The 16,622-nt window shown below is 49.4% G+C and overlaps 1 protein-coding gene across 2 annotated transcripts in view; it reads left to right on the top strand.

Moving 5' to 3' along the window:
* Positions 1-16,622, top strand: part of Ccdc60 (coiled-coil domain containing 60) — a 158,287-nt gene that overhangs the window by 118,365 nt on the left and 23,300 nt on the right. For both annotated transcript variants that reach the window (XM_076560171.1, XM_006970818.4), the window contains 3 exons: positions 2,576-2,683; positions 12,078-12,168; positions 16,254-16,485. In XM_076560171.1, the coding sequence (XP_076416286.1) occupies positions 2,576-2,683; positions 12,078-12,168; positions 16,254-16,485 (431 nt within the window). The remainder of the gene's footprint in view (positions 1-2,575; positions 2,684-12,077; positions 12,169-16,253; positions 16,486-16,622) is intronic.

Here is a 16,622-nt window from a genome sequence, read left to right as displayed (position 1 = left end):
AGAGTGAACCATTAAAACAGCGCTGCTCTTGGGGGTGTTCACAGTTACTATTGGGGTGGTGCTGTCACTACACGTTGAATCTCAGTGGCCTTGAGCGTGAGAGCTGCACCCAAGCTATCAGTCAGGGAAAATGTCAGCTCTAAAGAAACTGGTTCCCACCATCAGTAACCAGAAAGATGCTGAGCCCATCTGTGTCCATGCAGCAAACCATGCGCTGGCCAAGACCATGTGGCCTGCAGGTCCTTGAGAGCAAGGGCAGTCAATGAGCATGGAGCTGTGCTAAAGCAGGGACCTGAGGTATAGAGACAGGATGACATGTAGTAGGGATACCCTTGAACAGAGCCCAACCTAAACCTGGAGGGAACAAGGAAGGCTTCCCCATGACCTTACACAAATGGAGTTTAGTGTCTCCCGGTTCTGGGGACTGGACGTCTAAGAGGCTGATCTCTCCTTGGTCACACAGCGGTCCTCTCTCTGTTTCTTCACAGTCTTTCTGTGTGTTGTAGTCATGGAGAATCTTTATGTGTCCATATTCCCTCTTCCCACTAAGAACATCGATCAGACTGGATTAGATCCTTCCTAAATGGCTCCGTTTTAAATGATGTGCCTCTTCAAAGGCTGTTATCTCCAAATACACTCACACTTGGAGGGATTGGCTTTTAACAGAAGAATTTCCAGCTCCACAATTAAGCCCAGGACAGGTGGTTTAGGGAGTTTGGAGATGTTAAGCAAGGGTGGAGAGGGTCCACTTTGATTGTTTGGGGCACTTTCAGAAATCACTAGGATGGAGGGGATGGGAATAAAAGATGGGTGGGTTGAGAAAGCCTAGGTGAAAGGAGAAGGGAAGGGGATTGGAAAAGGAAAGGGAGAAATAAAAGGAAATGAGAAGTGAGGAGAAAATAAGAAGGGAGGAGGAGGGAAGGGAGAGAAGACTGGAAGGAGGATGTGAATGGATCTGGCATTCATTCACAGGCCCCGTGACTCCATCTCCAAGCAGACTCCATCCCCAGCACTCACCTCCACCCCACACATCCACAGCCTAGGCCTGCAGGGGCCCCTGTCCCAACCTTTCACAACTTGTTAACGTTACAGTGAGGGAGAATCAAGGGGCTTGCGGCCCAAGAACAGGCACACAGCACACTGAGTTCATTGTCTAAATGCAGGACACAGAGCTACCAACCCATGCTGTCCCCTGCAGTGGGACCCAAGACGGTGCTAAAGGAGGGAAGTGTTGTACATGGTAAATTGCTTATAGAAGGAAAATAATTTTTCTTCATCCAGATGGGTGTGTGTGGAAGACACACACACACACACACACACACTGGGTGGGGTGGCTAGTTGTCCTTAGACAAGATAATCACACCCTCCCTAGATGAAAGGCTCGGGTGGGGGCCGCTCTGCTCCATGCTGGGTGAATGGAGGGATGGCTCTCAGGGGAAGCTCTAAGAGAGGAGAGATCTTCCTGGAAACTGAGAAACCATCCCCTCCTGCTCCTGGGAGCAGCTGGCCTGGGAACCCTGGGGAGCAACGGTCTGGGCACAGTGCAGTTTCAGGAAAGAGCTATCAGGAAGCTTGGTAATGGAGGCCTCCTTTCCATTAGTGTGGGATGAGAAATCTTGCCGGGTGGGGCAGCTTCCAGGACTACACCTTGTTTCCAAGAAAACCACAAGCAGCAGGTTAACCCTCTCCTGACCTCACTCACCAGCAGAGTGATCACCACACACTGGCTTCATTAGTACCTAGTCAGAGCTCAGCTCCCTAAGGTACAGTCTCGCCGATGCTACTAGCTGTGTGACCACAGGTAACTCACTGCCCCTCTCTGAGCCTCAGGTTTCTCCCAGGTACAACAGTCTATCATGTTGCCATGAGCACTAAATCAAACATTCAAATGCCATCTCTGCGTAACATGATGAGTAGCATGATCCAGAGCAAAACCTCTGTGCCCTCTGGGCCTCAGTTTCCCCTTCTCTAAAATTGAGATAATAATTCATTCCCCACCAGGTTGTTGGGAATTTTAAATAATATGGAAAAAGCACACCAGTGAATGTCTGGTTTGCTGTGGATAGCATAAGCTCTCCAAACGATCAGAAACGCCCATTAGACAGATTGATAAGCCGTGTTTTTCGTTTATTTTCAAATAAGGTGCTCAGTGTGTCTTTTAATAGCCACCTATGTTTCAACCCAATTAATGTTGTTTCCTGTTTCCAGGCTTTCCTATACCCTCAGGCTATTTATTGCATTTTTTAAATAAGATACATGACTGGACATCGGTGGGATATTAACTGCCTTCAATCTCATTGTTATTTGCCTGAGTCATGACCTCCAGCTAGGGGGAAAATCTACCCCCTACACACAAATTCAGAGGAACAAATTCAGAGGATGCTCATGCTTCAGCCATGGCTCTGCCAACTACTAGCTCGATGACATGACTGTGTGGCTTCCCTAACCACTCTGGACTCCAGTGCCCTCGTGTGCAATGCGTGCAAAACACTTATACCATGTGCCAGCGCGCTCACTGAAGCCATCGCAGCGACCTCCATGCATGTCATTCTAAAAGGACCCTCTGTCTCTGCAGGGATGCCCTCTACCGACAGCTGTGTGCGCTCCACTGGCTCCTAGAGGCCCTGACTATCGACTACACCCACCATACCATGCGGCCCTTGATTGCCTGTTGGAACCCCAAGTAAGGCCCGTAGCCCTGTAGCCTACTGTAAACCAGCATTTGCCTGGGTGATAAGGGGTGGGGATCTCATCCTTCCCAGCCCCCCTACCCCCCCCCACTTTGGTGTTTTTGTTGGGTGACTTGCTTTAGGAGTTGACGTGCTCTATGGATCCAAACCCAGGTAAGCTGGAGCCAGCTCCTATATTCTCTCCAGAGTCCATTGCACACAAGCATCTCTTCCTGATGCTATGTGGCAACACACTGGTAGCTTAAAATGGGGCACAGTGGGGGAACATTTACACTACAGAATAGAACTGGGCAAGCTATACCAGCATACTGTGGACCCACAACCGGATTTCTCTCTGGGCCTCCTCATGATCTTACTGTCTCCTCAGCATTGTTTCTGAATGCTTCTCTATCTCTGTCGCTCTCCACCCCCCACCGCACACCCCCCACACCTTTGCTCTTTGTTCTTATTTTTCTCCTTTAGCCCAGGGAGTTATGCTTGCTTGCTTGCTTGCTAGCTTGCTTGCTTGGGTTGGTTCATGGGTTCATTGGTTCATTGGTAAGTGAGTTGGCTGGTTGGGTTGGTTCATTGGTTGATTGGTGGGTAAGTTGTTGGGTTGGTTTATCAGTTCCTTGGTGGGCAAGTTGGTTGGTTGGGTGGGTTTGTGGGTTGGTTGGTGGGCAAGTCGGTTAGGTTGGTTCATTGGTTAGTTAATGAGTAAGTTGGTTGAGCTGGTTTATTGGTTTGTTGGTGGGTTGGTTGATTGGTTGGGTCATGGTTTGGCTGATTGGTTTGATTTTTGCTCTGTTGGTTTTTTAAATACATATTGAAGGTTATTGCCCCATTTAGACCTAAGGTACTTGTTCCAGATTCTAGAGCAGCTGGGTATATACACCCAGATGGGAACTCTAGAGAATGTTGACTAAGCCATGAAAATGTAAGCCATGTCACCACCACAGGGATGACTTGTGCCAGAGCTCAGAGGTCACTGTTTCAAGAGCTGTAGAGACAGTTTTCAGCTTGTAGAGACACCACCTTTGGGAGGTCCCATTGTTTGCCAGAATGAAACCAACAGCAACAAAAGATGGTAAAGAACCCTGACTTGAGGAATTGGATTTGTACTGTGAAAACCCAGGCTGAGTCAAACAGACTGGCTCCCCGTGTCCCATGTCACCAGTAGCCCTCATCTACATGCCCAGGGCTTGTAGCCCCAGCACTGAGGAGTGGAGACAGGGACTCAATGGCCAGCTGGTCCAGCTGAAATGTTGAACTTCAAGCTCAGGGAGAGACCCTGTCTCAAAAAAATCAGGTGGAAAGCAATAGAAGACATCCAGTGTTAGTCTCTGGCGTCTGCATGCACCCACACAGATGAGTGCACTCCACACACACCCACATACACACAGACACACAGGCATCCATCACACACACCAAAAATTAATTCATGAAAAAATACTTTCCATGCATCATCTATAGTTCTTTAAAACAAAACTGCCCAAGTTATAAGCGGATGCAGTTTTCTCTTGCAAAAACCTTCCTCAAACCTCACAAGTAAATACATAAGGCGTGGAAGCTTTTACACCACCTTGGAAATCCCTGCCTTAGAGTGTAAATCCCTTTCTAAGGGTGTAAGGTGGGTTGTCCCACATCTTCGCGCCCCTCCCCCTTGTGACTACCCACAAATACAGCTGCAGCAGCGGTGACTCACGGCCATCTTTCCACAGCGCTCCACACAAAGCTTCCAGTCTTTCACCGTGGAAAAGAATAACCAGCAGGGAATTCTCTCACACCAAGTCCCTCTGGACAGCTGCTGAGGCATTGCTCTCACATGCTTGGCATGGCAGGTCATGCTTCATAGAACTCCCGGCTGCATCTCTTTCATGCCCAATTGCAAAGATTTCTTGGGGCTGGGTTCTGAGAAACATGACTCCCTAGGTCAAAGCAACATGTAATTTTTTTCCACAGCTGATTGCTTGTACTTTCTAAAGACAAAATGCCCTGAGCCCACAGATGCCTGATAGGACTTTATCTCCCAGCTAGTCACCCACCCCAATGTTTTCCTTTGACATATGGACGCCCTTCCCCACACATGGAGGAAAGCCCATCATGCAGGATTTGGGTTGGGACGATAGGAAGGTCTATCTATAAAGCCTTCGGTTCTCAGAAACGTGCTCAGAATGGGAGCACAAGTTGTTAATTTCAATAAAAAGAAAAATGTAAGGCCACAGAACCAGGACCAGACCTGGCCATCAGAGGAGGAGAGGCCACCCAGAAAGATATCCACAAGGAGTCAGGGTATTTGCTGGAGTTGGATTATCCTGATATAACCTTCTCTCCATATGAGGATTTTTTTTTAAGCTGGTGGTTGCAGACACGCTAGTAAAGGTTTAAGTTACCTGTTCTCAGGGCCCAGAGAGCCATGACTTATAACAGTGCCATCGCCATAGTATAAATATGTGAAAACCCCACCATGGCTGATTTCAACTTCATGTGTGGTGTGGTTGAACTTGGGGTTGAGAAGCTCTGATGGGTATTCTTAGTGGTCCCCTTGACTACATCTGGAATCAACTAAAACCCCAAATGGGGGGGGCACACCTGTGAGGGATGCACTGCTTCTAATCTGATCTATGAGGTGGGAAGGCACACCTTTCATCCAGATCTTTTGAGCTGGGAAAACACACCTCTGTGGGCCACACCGTTTGCTGGAAGCCTACATAAGGACATGAAAGAAGGAAGCCTTTGCTCTGTGCCTGCTTGCCCTCGCTCTCGATGCCAAGTCCATCCCTTCACTGGCATCAGAGCCTACTTCTTCAGGATTCTGGCGTATACTGAAGACCAGCTGATACACCCAGCCTTGTGGAGTGAACAGCTACTGCATTCTTGGACCTTCCTGTTCATATCAAGCCATTGTTGGATTAGCTGGAGTGCAGCCTTAAGTCATTCATATATATATATATATATAGTGTGTGTATGCATATGTATATATATTCATTCTATAATATATATTCATTATATAAGTTCTGTTACTCTACAGAACCTTGACTAATACACAATGCATGTTTATCAACTCTTAATAGTCAGTGAGAACCAACATGAACTGGCCCTACACCACCATATAGGATTCATAAATATATGTTATTATTGTTGTTAATTATGGGGTTAAGTTCCCTAGAAAGTACATGAGAACATCTTTTCAGTGAGCCAGAAAGCAGGACACCTTCTCCTGGATGCCTAATCCATCTTTGAGGTCTCACCCCATGCCATCACATCAACTTCCCAAGCCTGGAATGTATGTTCCTAAAACCCAGGTGGCTTTGAATGACCGGAATCAAGAGTTTGGGCATCAGTTCAGCCTGGTATCCCAGACCCATAACCACAGCTAACTAAAGTGGTTAAGGCAGGAGGATTTCAAGTTCAAAGACTGTCTGGGCAACTTAGCAAGAGTGCATCTCAAAACAGAAGGCTAGACAGAGCCCTGGAGGATACGTCTTGGCCAGTGTCTGTGTCAACCGTGTGCAGAGCCCTAGTGCAAAAGCCCTCACTTCAGTCCCCAATGCTGAAGGAGAAAGTGGAGTTTGGACATCAGCCTAGATGAGTCCACACCCCGCCACTTGCTATCTGTGTGATCACAGGCAAGTCACTTAACCTCTTAGCTTCTGTTTCATCGCCTATCAAATGGATTGCTGACCCAAAAGAGTTATTCCTAAGACTGGGCAAACTCACATCTAGAAACACAGTGAGTGTTCATTCTGTGACAGTCGTTGAAGATAAAAGTCTCTACTTGAAAGAGCTGATAGAGCTGTGCTCATCAGCGCTGCTGAGACCCCAAGCTAGTAAAGAAATAAAGTAAGGGGCTGGAGAGATGGCTCAGCGGTTAAGAGCACTGGCTGCTCTTACAGAGGTCCCGAGTTCAATTCTCAGCAGCCATATGGTGGCTCACAACCATCTGTAATGGGATCAGCTGCCCTCTTCTCCCTGACGCTCTCTTCTGTCATGCAGGCACCACATGCAAGTAGAGTACTCATATACATAAGTAAATAAATCTTAGGAAGGAAGGAAGGAAGGAAGGAAGGAAGGAAGGAAGGAAGGAAGGAAGGAAGGAAGGAAGGAAGACAGAAAGAGAGAGAGAGAAAGAAAGAAAAGAAAGAAAGAAAAAGAAAGGAAGAAAGAAAGGAAGAAAGAAAGAAAGGAAGGAAGGAAGGAAGGAAGGAAGGAAGGAAGGAAGGAAGGAAGGAAGGAAGGAAGGAAGGAAGGAAGAAAGGAAGAAAGGAAGAAAGGAAGAAAGGAAGAAAGAAAGAAGAGAGTTCTACTACCAACAGATGATATCCATGGTGACTGGGCAAACATGCAGGCCGGGGAGAAAAGTCACACCAGCTCTCACTAGTGGTGGCAAGCCTCAAGGAGCAGAGAGGGGAGTCAGCAGTCACTGGTTTACCATGCAGGAAGAACACACGTGCAGCATGGTTATCTAAGCCTGGTTACCTCAGGCTGTCCCAGAAAGACGGACAGCATGGGCCTTGTCAGAAAACCAGGTGGGAGGAAGACTAGCTATCGGTCACATGGATGCTGCTTGTTTTTATACTTTGTAGAACATTCCCATGAGTGCAAGCGTCCTCAGCCTACGGATATGTGAAGTAACTGAAGACCTAGGTGCCGTGAAGCTGCCCGCTTGGGTGGGGCCTGAGAATCTGCATTCTAGCAAGCTCCCACTAATCATAACTTTTACTGAGAATCCAGACGCTCAGGGCTAGTGACCTCCTGCTGCCAGCAGTGCCTCCTCCTAAGGGCTCTGAAGCCACAGCAGCAGCACCTGCTTGAGACAGGCTTCCGGAACGTGACCCTGCAGAGTCTGAGCCTATCTGAAATACAGAGTAGGTTCTCTCTTACAAAATAGTTTTTGGAAGCCATTCTGAATGTGCAATTTTGCAAATGCAAAATGTGTGCAAATGTGTGCTCTTTGAACTAACAGAAGAAGAACCTCCCTCATTTGAACCCTGCCTCAGAGGTTATCAATAACTCCACTTCCGAGATCTAAGTTTTCATCATTGTGAAAAAGGCAGCAGTATTCTGAACAGCACACATAATAAGCAACTTTCTAATTTAACTATTTTTATATTTAAATGGGGTTCTCTTTTTGTCATGTGGGACCATTCGCAACCACTGCTGGGAATATCACGGTAAAGGAAGTGGGCCGTACCACTGCCCACTGGAGCTTCCACCCCAGGGAAGGGGCTGGAGGATGCAGTCCATAGTAAACATGCAAAGATCAAGATAATCTTCAAGACCACAGAGATGGCAGAGGCCCAGAGTTTGGTTCCCAGCACCCACAAAGCCATCTGTAACTCCAGTTCCAGGGGATCCAATGCCCTCTCCTGACCTCTGTGGGAACCAGGCATGCATGTGGTACACAGTCATATATGCGGGCAAAACCCTCATAGACATAAAATAAATGGAAGTTTATATTTAAAAATCTTCAATAGCAACAAGCACAGTTTGCAAGGCATCTGATGGGAGATATGACATTAGTGGGCGGGGCTGGCTTTTCAGTTTGATCATCAAGGAAGACACTCTTAGGATGGGCATTCTGAATGAAATACCTGATTTACCCCTGACTCTCCTCTTCCCATCCAACACAGCAGCATCCCTCCTCGCCCTGGTACTCAAGCCAGCACCGCAGGAGTGGAAGAACACAGCACGATCATCAGGTCACCTTATTTCTGAAGGAGCAGGACAGGACTGCCTGGCCTGGAAGATTCCCAGAGCTGGGAATCTTGGACCACAGCAGCCTCCCTGGTGTGGAATCAGCATCTCTTCCCCCTCAGCCGCAGAGGCCGGTGCACATCCTAAATGAGCCCCACAAGATGTTCATCTTGAGAAGAGCACACTTTACCCCAACTGGAGTTGGGAAAGTGAGAGTCAAGTGCTTGAGAAAATTGCTCTGATTGCCCTGACGGAGAGACATTGCCAAGTGACCTCCAAGAACAAAATCTGCTGGATGGATGCAGTTTAAAGAGATGAGCCTGTGCCCAGTGCTCTCTCCCCTTGATTTCTGAGAAACGGGTGCCCCAGAAAGCATCAGCAGGGGGAAAATTACGGTCTGAAAATCATAGCTTTCTCCCCTTGAGAGCTGCCGGCCCTACCTCGCTTCCCACCGGAGCCAGCCCCTTCTCAAACCGCACCAAGATCTCCGTGGATGAAAGCATGTTATTCTTTTTAACAGCTGACCCGGATTCACCCATTTGAGACCCATTTCTTTTCACACCCACAGCAATCTATTAGCCTAGCTCATGTCCTTAGCCCCATTTTACAGATGGTACAGACAGGGACTGAGGCTGGGAGAAGCTAAATAACCCTGTACACATAGAAGGCGGGGTCAGGCAGACTCCAGCAAAACAGCAGGCTCTGATACGCAAGGATGGTCGCCTGAGGTCCCGGGACCTCAGTCAGATCAGTCAGATGTGCTCAATGAGCGCTCTTTGCTTCCTCCTCCCCGCCTCTGAAATGGCCTTTGGCTCAGCCTCCACACCCAACACCGGAGCCTTGCTCATTATAGCTATGCAGAGAGCCTGGCGGATGGAGGTTCTGAACCCAAACTCCCATTATCAGCAGGGCATGGAACCTGCTGCCTTCAGGACTGGCTGGCAAAGCATCCACCCGACGAGCCACCTGCCACTCTATGGTCATGGTTTTTTTTTTTTTTTTGTTTGTTTGTTTGTTTGTTTTTTTTGTTTTTTTTTTATAACAAAGCAAGTCACAGAGACGCACCCGACTTCAGGGGGCGGGGAAGCGGGGTTCCACTTGGTGAAGAGCGCTAATAGGGAAGGTTCGCCAACTGGCTTTTAGCCTCTGCAGCGAGGTGGGTGCCGAGTGGACTTCCCTGCTCCGGCTGCTTTTGATCCTTCCTCCCCGCCTATTGATCTCCCCTTTGGGTTTATTTGCTACTGAGAACGAAACATCAGAGAGGCCGGCTCTGCCTAACCTGGCCTCTCCTTTATCAATAGCTTTGCAGAGGGAGTGCGGAGGGCTTCCGGAGGTCTGCAGGGATCTGGACGCGTCTTTAGTTCATTTAGCCTGCCGCTTGAAGTTGCGATAGACTTCAGGTCGCCTTGGAAGCCGGCATTAGCGGAAGGCTTCTATCTTCCTGATTGGACCTGAATATTTAAGATTTTGAGAGCTTGTCTGGGCCCAGATTTAATTTTGAAAGGGGATGGAGGTTGCTTTTGAACTTCAAGAAGGCGCTGGCAGCTCAGCAGGGGCTGCCTTAGCAAAGGAGGAAGCCCAAAGCCCCGTGGTCATGAAAGACACCGTGGAACACCAAAGCGCCCGTTGCTTAGGCTGAAATCAGGCTTCGGAAGTGCTGCTGTTTAAACACTGGAGGCTGGAGCTCTGCTCCTTCCTCTGGCTGGATTTTAAATATTCCCTAATTTGATTACTCGGGGGGGACAAGCAAGCAGAACCGACTCCAGTGAACTTCTCTGTTAATTATTCAGAGCTTTTTACTGTGTAATCAACATAAAGTCTTACAAAAAGCTTGATGGCATATCCCGCCCCCACCCCAGCCCAGCTCCCACCCTGGGGTCTGTTTCTTGTGTTATGGCTGTGAATTGCTAGACACCCAACAGGCCCTGCCTCAGGGGCAGAAGAGCCCCCGCTCCTTACTGGTGATAGCCTGTGGATCTGCTACTCAGAACCTCACATCATGAGAAGCCAGCCTTAAGTCCAGCTCATCTGACCATTTCCGTCCCCTGTATCTGAATACTTTGGTCCACAGCCTTCACTGGGACATACCCTGAGAAGCCTAGACACTGTGAGTGCCCGGCCTCCACCTATCAAAGTTGCCCTGATCACTTTATCTCCTCAAATCCCTGATCTGTACAGATTGAGAGCCAGCCAAGTAATTCACGGGTCTCACACACCCAAACTCATCCTTCAGAGAAAAGGGGATTAAAAAGGAAGTGGATGTGTGGAGGTATGGATGGATGGATAATGAAATTTATGAATGGATGGGAATGTGGATGGATAACTGTGGCTGGAAGGAAGGGTGAATGGGTGTGTGGTTGGGTAGATAGTTGAGTGGATGGTTGGATGGATGGATGGATGGATGGATGGATGGATGGGTGGAAAGTAGACAGTAGATAGATAAATAGATAGATAGACAGATAGATGAACAGACACATGGATAGAGGGATTTGATAAGCCAATTGATTGATCATATAAGAAGTTATATCACACAGTAAGATTCCTCATTTGTGTATCAATAAAGACCCAAGGTCCCATAACCATGAAATTCAAAATCTAAAGGCTCTAAAAACTCAGCTTTTTCATAACTCATTTGGCCACAAAATTCAGACTTGAACTAAAATGAACCAAACTGAGACTTGACATGGAACCCCAATCCTTCACTGAGTTTAAGAACCCACCTACTTTATTCCAGACATGTTAATGTGTTTATAAGAGTCTGCCTGGGTCCATTGGAGGGGTTATAGTGATACACAGTGTCTGCAACATATCCCATTCAAAAATGCCAGCATGGCAAATTTGGTAACATGTCGGGGGGGGGGGGGGGGGGGCATGCAGCAGGAAATCACCCACAGAGCCTGTTAGGGCTTTAGTCTCTTATCCAGAAAGTTCCCAGGCCACGAGAGAAGGGTATGATGTTGTAAGTCCTGAAACTTACTTACATGGAGGAGGAGGGCACTCTAATAAAAAATAGTTCAAGATCACAGCGTAAGCATGTGCAGGGCCCCGTGGCAAGGACCCGTGCAAGGGAGAGGCCCGGAACTCTGGTCCTCTCCTCAGCTGCAGAGGGCAGTGATGACGACTCTGGCTCAAGGTGACCTGTGATGGACAGTGATTCCCTGAGAGCCCAGAGGCATCTGGCACAGAAGATCCCAGTATCTCTGGTCAGTCTGAAAACCAGTGATTTCACTCTCCACGCCCACTCCCAGCCTCCCGGAGTGTCCAGGCTCACTGCCTCTGTGATACTCCGAAGTGCTCCCCCTGGTGGTGCCGGTGATCAATAAACAAGGCACAGGTGCAGAAAGGAAGACACTTTTTTTTTTTTTGTCCGCCCCCAGCATAACTGCAACCTCACCCTGGACTCCACAAAAGCGCCCAAGTCTAGAATGCAAATAAATCCAGAATATATGCAAATATTCTCCCACCCCACACAGTCCTCACCCAGGGAAGGGTGGTCTCTCTTAGCCTCGGGTGTTTTTCTCCAAAAAACCCCACCTATGGCAAACTTCCCCTCTCAACACCCTCCCTCCCCAAAAAAAGACAGTAGGGAGAGAAAAATCATGCTAGAGATCGTTCAGCCTGGATTTATTGTGTTTCTTTAGTATGGGGCGGGGGACTGTAATAAACCAAGAGTCTGCAAACTGAAAACTCATTAAGCTGTTGCTCACACAGGGACCCAGGAGGCAGCAAGAGCACCATTAAGAAGGTCAACAAGGACAAGTCCATGGGGCAGAGGTGGGATCACTTCGTCACAGCGCCCAAGGTAACCAGGAGCCCACCCTACCCTGAGAGCCCAGGCCCCAGCCAGGGAAAGGAACATGCATCCCACAGCCAGTCTCTGCTGGGAAAGGGTTATTTCTATATTTCTAGGTGGTTTCCCAAGCAAAGGAAAGACCACACGCCACTGGATGGTTTTTTTTGGTAAACTTTAATTAAAATGGTTATCTGGGGATTATAGGAAAAATGACATTTGTCCAGACACACTGGGAAGAGGAGAGAGGGAAGGGGGGATGGGCGCCTGCTTAGTAAGATGTGACTGGAAGGAAATGGACTCACCTCACTCTATCTTTTAATCAATAGCCCCCTCCCCTTCCTCCCTCCCTCCCTCTCTCCACTCACTAGACAGGCTATTCTTCCGAGCCACATGTATATTCACTATTAAGAAGGCATTTTGAAGTCTGTTATATCTTCAACCCAAAGCTATGCCTGTCCCCAAAGCCCAAGTCCATCTACTCAACAAACCAGCACCCAAATAGTAGTGACAACAGAGACAAAGCTGCTCTTCCATGGAGTATTAGCTATGCAGCTGGGGTGCAGACAGCTCCTGCCCCTCACCCACAGAACCAATACAGTACCACACGGTGCCTGCCCCACCTACCCCACGGGGCCCACCCCACCTACCACATGGTTAGTGAGAAGCTCGGGGAAAGATGTGCAAACTCACTGAAAAGCGTAAAAATGGGAGCGGGCAAGAAGGCTCAGAAGTAATGGCGCTTGCAGCCAAGGCAGATGCCCCGGATTCGATCTCTTGGACCCACGTGGTGGAAGGAAAGAACCGACTCCAGCAATTTTGTCCCTGCACACGCACGCACATGCACACACACACACACACACACACACACACACACACACACACACACAACATGTGCAAGTCTTAGGAAGCCCTTCTCAGCACACTGACCAAAGGGCCAGTTTCTCTCGGTCTTACTCCACGATACCTTCTCGCTGTCCCACAGGGGACTGTTCTTACAGAGGGGAGGCGTTGTTGGAGCTTGGAGAGGTGAAGGGACCTGCCGGGTCACAGAGCTGGGCTAGCATTCACCTTGGGCCTGTGCTAAACACAGGGCTCTTCAGAGTCACCCCCCCCATTCCGTTGTTTCCCCGCTCGCTCTTTCATCGGCATCCTCAAAGACCCCAGGAGCAAGAGCCTCTGTTTTCTCACACAAAGTTGCTATGGAGACACTGTGTGTCTCGTCTCTAGAGACCCACAAAGCAGCAGGAGCGATGAGCCTTGGGATAAAAAAAAAAAAAAAAAAAAAAAAAAAAAAGTGTCCTTCCAGAATGTTCAGCACAGCCTCCTGTCGAATTCTCACTGAATGTCCCATGGAGCATGTGGGTCACACCCTGGCGCCGGTGTGTGTGGTCGGTCCACTCTGGGGGGGGGGGGGCAGCAGCCACTTTGGCTCCTTCCATTTTGTGACTTTGGACAAGCAAGCCCTTCCTTCTCACCCGACCTCAGTTTACCCCTCTGTAAAGTGGGGATCTGGAAAAGATACCCTAGCCAACAGTCCCCCACTGGGTTTTTGGTACGTGGAGACCTCAGCAGCAGCAGGCTGATGTTCCTGAGGGAAATCTTGTCGATGGGAAAAATCAGGCTGAGTGGAACGCAGCAGAGAGCAGGAAGCGATGAAGTCTGGGGCAAAATGAAGGCCAGCCAAAGGGAAGGCTGAGAGACTCACACCACCACATGCAAACGGGAGCCCAGGCGGGTTTATTATTTTGAACGAAAGCCAAACACTTAGGTTTTTTTTTCTATAAAAGTCTCTAGATTTGTAAAACAAAACAAACAAACAAACAAACAAAAAACCATGGGTGGGTAAATATGTCTCCCCATGACATCCAACCCCTGCTTCTCAAAAAGCATAAGGATTCACTCAGGGGAAACTTCCCCCCCCCCCCCAAAAAAAAGCTAGTCCCTCCGGAGGCGGAACATGGCAGCTGGGTCACATCACTCCTGAGCAAACTGTGAAAGCCAGAAAAGGCACCTGGGGACTTCCGTCAGGGAAGAGTCAGTTCGATAAAGGGCAAACGACATGCTGAAGCCCATCACATCTCCCCCAGCATTTTCTTTCCAACCCGCTCAATTAATCAGAAGTGTCAGCCCTTCACTTGGGTCCCCTGGCTGGGGTGGCTAATTGAATGTTAATTAATGACAACTTCAGGAGCACAAGATGAAACCCCAGCTCGGGGAGAGCGCACCGAGGAGGACGGCAGTTACAAAGGTCCTTTTGTGGACACCTCAGTCCGTCCCCTCTGTTCTAAGCATGAGGAAGCTGAGGCAGGGTGATCTAGTCCCTTGGCTCCGCGTCCAGGGCTCCTTGCAAGACCCCATGTTGCCCCGGGACACAGTCTGTTAAACCTTCCCCAATGGCGTTGGTCTGAAGAGTCTTGTCTCCAGCACCAGGGACTCAGAAGCGGCTCCGGAAGCAGGAAGGGTGACCTCTGCATGTAGGTGCTGTCCCTGAGCTCTGAGGTCCTCTGTCACAGGGTGGCCGGGGGGCATGGAGTGTCCTGTCAGGCTGACAAGCTCCCGGCGGAGCTGCAAAGTCGGGACAAGGGAAGCCTCCTGACGTCAGCTCCCGCTGTAGAATCCGCCCATCGCCACCATCTTGTAACCCGGGCACTGCCTTGGAGAGCTGGGTCAACCCAGTCCCAACTCCAGTCCCCCAGCCTCTTGCAGGCCGAAGCCGCCTTCTGCTTGTGCAAAATGTTGCCAGAAAACTTGGGGATGGGAGCAAAGCAAAGGAAGAAATGGGAGGCGAAGCCTTACCCGTCTCCTCTTTTCTGTGAGCACCTTTTCCCTTTCTCTGTGCAACCGAGAATTCCCTCCCCGCTTGTAATGCAGAATAGTTCCGCCTATATTCAAGGCCCTTAAACATTCGGGAGGCAGAGGCAGGCTGATCTCTGAGTTCAAGGCCAGCCTGGTCTACAAAGTGAGTTTCAGGATATGCACCAAAGCTACATAGAGAAACCCTGTCTCGAGGGTGAGGGGAGTGCGGGGGGGGGGGGGGGGGGATCATTACTAACACTCCTGCTTCAGTGAAGCTGGTTCCCAGAAGCAAACCCATTGAGTGTAAGTCTCCCTACCGAGTGTCAGGGTCTTAAATCTTGGTGTGGCCTTCAGGGTCCCCTCTGCTCCCTGCCACCTTCCTTCCTAGGACATTAAATATTAGGAGTTTCATACAAATATGACACCAATGTGAATCTCTGAAGCACTTTCATTTTGAAAGCGCTCAAGGAAAATTATGTCTGGGGTGGGGGGACGGCTCCGTGAGTAAGAATGCATGCCACACAAGCATAAGGACCCGAGTTTGAATCCCCACCACCTACATTAAAAGCCAGGCGCAGCAACGTGGGCTTGTGGCCCCAGCACCGTGGGGAGAATGGTGGAGACAGGAGGATCACTGGGACTTGCTGGCCGCCAGCGTAGCTCCAGGATCAGTGAGAGACCCTGCCTCGAGGAAATGAGGTGGAGAATGATGGAGCAGGGCACATGATGTCTTCCTCCCCTCTCTTCTTTCACTAACAGACACACACACACACACACACACACACACACACACACACATGCACACATGCAAACACACAAGTACCATATACACTCACACACACGACATTTCGAATATAATCATCTCTATTGGATTATTGAATTGCAGCCCGGCCTGTCCCGAGCTCTCTCACACCTCTGCCATCAGCATGGCATTTTAGGTGGCATAAAGAATCATCCGTACAGGGCCAAGGGCACTTCCAGTGACCCACAGAGAAAGGAATGTCTTCTGATCATCTTGGCGGGTGACGACCGGTCACTCCAGGTCCAGCATGTGTCTGTGGTGTTTACAAGGAGCCAGGAGGAACTGAGTGTCCTTTGAGCCCTCACCTGGACCTCCACAGGGATTAGAAATTCCACTTGCTTTTTCCTTCCTTCCTTCCTTCCTTCCTTCCTTCCTTCCTTCCTTCCTTCCTTCCTTCTTTACTGCCCCTCCTTCCTCCCTCCTCCTCTCTTCCCCTCCCCCTCCCTTTCTTCATCCACCCTCTCTGACATCCCTCTTTTCTCTCTCTTCCCTTCAGACCAAGAAATTCAAAATCCCCGCCATTCGCGCCAGCCGCAAACCCAGCCGGCGGGGCTCCACCCTGAGTCTGACTCGGACCAGTGGGGGTTCTTCTCCCCAGAGCAGCATGATTTCTGTGAACCCCGGCTCTGATGAGCCCCCAAGTGTAGCCACCGGCAGCAAAGACATCGAAGATACCGAGTCATGGTCCACTAAGCATGATGAGGAGACCCTCCTTAACCTCCACAGCAGTAAGTCCTACCCAAGATCCCACCACTGTCCGCCTTTACATTTGCCGTCTTTGAGTCTCTCCTGCCTCACCTCCAGCCCTTCCAGCAGAGACACAGAGGTCAAAGTTCTCCACCACCTGCCTAGTTCAATGTCTTTA

Source organism: Peromyscus maniculatus, chromosome 23 (genome assembly GCF_049852395.1).
Source record: "Peromyscus maniculatus bairdii isolate BWxNUB_F1_BW_parent chromosome 23, HU_Pman_BW_mat_3.1, whole genome shotgun sequence".
In the NCBI taxonomy this organism is placed as follows: Eukaryota; Metazoa; Chordata; class Mammalia; order Rodentia; family Cricetidae; genus Peromyscus; species Peromyscus maniculatus.
Note: the sequence above shows the minus strand (reverse complement) of the source record. Positions and strands in the feature narration are given on the sequence as shown.